General features: G+C 41.7%; 1 protein-coding gene across 1 annotated transcript in view; it reads left to right on the top strand. All coding sequences in view use genetic code 11, as the record gives it.

Moving 5' to 3' along the window:
* Positions 1 to 530: 530 nt before the first annotated feature.
* The window catches only part of EGR_10875 (hypothetical protein), a gene marked incomplete at both ends in the record, with an annotated part of 4,794 nt that continues 2,884 nt past the window's right edge, over positions 531 to 2,440 (top strand). The window contains 2 exons of the mRNA XM_024500124.1: positions 531 to 569; positions 802 to 916. Of these exons, the coding sequence (XP_024345460.1) occupies positions 531 to 569; positions 802 to 916 (154 nt within the window). The remainder of the gene's footprint in view (positions 570 to 801; positions 917 to 2,440) is intronic.

The following is a 2,440-nucleotide window of genomic DNA, read 5'->3' on the forward strand; positions in this document are numbered from 1 at the left end:
ACAGAACGCAGTCTCGAGTTTTGCCGCTATTGCTTCTTTTGATTGAGCTGTTATTTTAGGCAAAATTATTCCTATTTATTAACACTGCACACAGGTGCACCTGAATACATTTACACACACGTTAATGAAAAAAAGTATAAGGCTAAAAATGCGAGCAAGGCAAAATGGCAATAATGACGTAGTGATATATTAACATAAAAGTAGTTGATCAACAAGAACCAGCCCAAAAACACCAAAAAGAACGCAAAACAAACAAAGGAATATTAGAAAATTTATCTAAGACATTTAATGTTGCTATCACTATTACAGCTACTGTGTAATTGCATTCTTTTTTCTGATATCATCTTTAAACACTGAACTGGTAATGCTCCCCAAGGTCACCGCGCGCTTCCGAGATTGACATGACGACTGTCATATTTGTCCCTTGTTTTATAGTGGATTACTCTGGTGTGAATGTGCTGATATCAGCACCAAATAAAGGTCAGTAAGTTTTGAAAGACGAATGTTTATTGACGCTCTGGGTGGTAAAGATGGGTGGATCGTACATTTGCGTACACTTCGGTAAGATAGTACAGATTTTATTTGTGTATGTGTTATCTGAATCGGGCGTTCAATGGTTATAAAGGGCAGACTCAAAAAAGCGTTCAAGGTGTAACTTCGGCTAGGGTTTATTTCTGTCCGTTTTGCATATTCCTGCACTTTTTAATGATGCCCTTGTGGTACATTAGTGCATTGAGAGGACCTATTTTATTCCCTTTACTTTCGGGAAAGTGATGTTTGGCAATATGTTCTGGTCCTCAGGAAGTGATTGAACTTGCCGGGCTCAAAAATTTTGCGACTGGTCTACCACGTGTCTTCAAAATACCCCAGGATGAATGCACCGTCAGCAAGAAGTGGTGTCGGCGTCGTTTTTCCGGTGAGCATTTACTAGATGTTGCCTGCTCTCCGGAACTAAAACTTCGTTCCTCCTAGTTGAGTGTTTATTATTTTGCAGTCTTGGCCCTCGTTCTCAGCAAAGCTGTTCCTACATGAAGTTGCTTCCACGCTCCTTGTCTTAGCTGCTTGATTGTCGTATCATATAGATGTGACGCATATCCTAGGAACTTGTAACTGGGGTCAAATCAACTCATGGATTGCGTAGATTGTTTATATTCGAAGGGTGAAATCGATAATCATATTTTCCAGTTTTTGAGTAGGAATCGAGAAGACTTAAGCAAATAACCTCAATTGGTGTTATCATTGTAAATGCAATGGCTGGGGTGCCGTGATCAAATGCTCTGTCAAATGTACCTTTGCTGTGAATGTATTAAACTGTTTCTACGGATGCCATATTGAGTGTAGCCTTTGACTTTTTTGGTAGGATTTCATTAGAACTCTGGTTCTTTTCTCTGAATGATTCGTTTACTTGACCTCACTACCACTGGTGACCCGTCGAATATGCTCAAACAGGTCGTTTTGAATTCATTTAATGGGAGGTGTTGAGTCCGACCCGCAATATTTGAACCTTCGGCTTCGCAACTGCTTGACTGGATGTTGTTTCGCTAGCCTAATTCGGAACCTCGGCATTCTAGTTGCTGTGCTTCGAAATCCCCTTGCGTGTCGTCCGCTGCGTCATTACAACAGGTTATTTTGCGTCACCTCATGAAGCGTGTCTTCAGTATTTCGTGCTTGAAGGTTACAATTCAAGCACCAATGGCGAGAGATTGTAGAGGCTTTAATGAAAGTGATGCCATTACTATCCATTGAAAGGTCTTCTGTGATTCATTCTTGAAATGAATTCTGAAATCTGACGGAGGAGTTGATAAATGCTCGATGTGTTTGCAACACATGAAAGCTGGTCTGCTGTTCTTGAGGCGGAAGTATGGTGATTGTAGACGTGCCATCGGAATAATTTTCTCAGGCCCCTTTTGGCTGTAGGCAGTCTTTTTTAATCCATCCTTTAAATTAGTGGCAGTGCCGCTGACAAGCTTCCGCTTCAGGTTTGTGCACAGATGTTCAGTTTGTTTTCCCATTCCCTAACCCACGCCCCAACCCCTTGGTCCTCGTATCAACTGATCTTATTATGGATCCTTGTGACGTCCAAATCGATACATGTGATGCATTTGCGGTGCACTAGTCATTAATTCTTCATGTCAGGCGAGGGTGAATGATTGCGAGGTGGCTACAAGGAGTGAAGAGAGTCTTCCAGAATCTGCCTTGGGACGCGATGCTGGTCTATTCCCGCCCCACAGCCAGTCATCTGCAAAGCTCATAGCTAGCAGAAATATCTTACTTTGATGACGTCTCTTGCGAAGCCTTGGAATCGGGCAAATAGTAAGTGTTACTTTTCTGTTGCTCTGTTTATGTGTTAAGTCATCCACCCCTTTATTTATTTACATACTTCTTGCTTATTTATTTCCCCAAATACTCACTTATACCTGTGCGTCTATTTGCCTCTGGG

This window comes from Echinococcus granulosus (assembly GCF_000524195.1).
Source record: "Echinococcus granulosus chromosome Unknown EG_S00290, whole genome shotgun sequence".
Lineage (NCBI taxonomy): Eukaryota > Metazoa > Platyhelminthes > Cestoda > Cyclophyllidea > Taeniidae > Echinococcus > Echinococcus granulosus.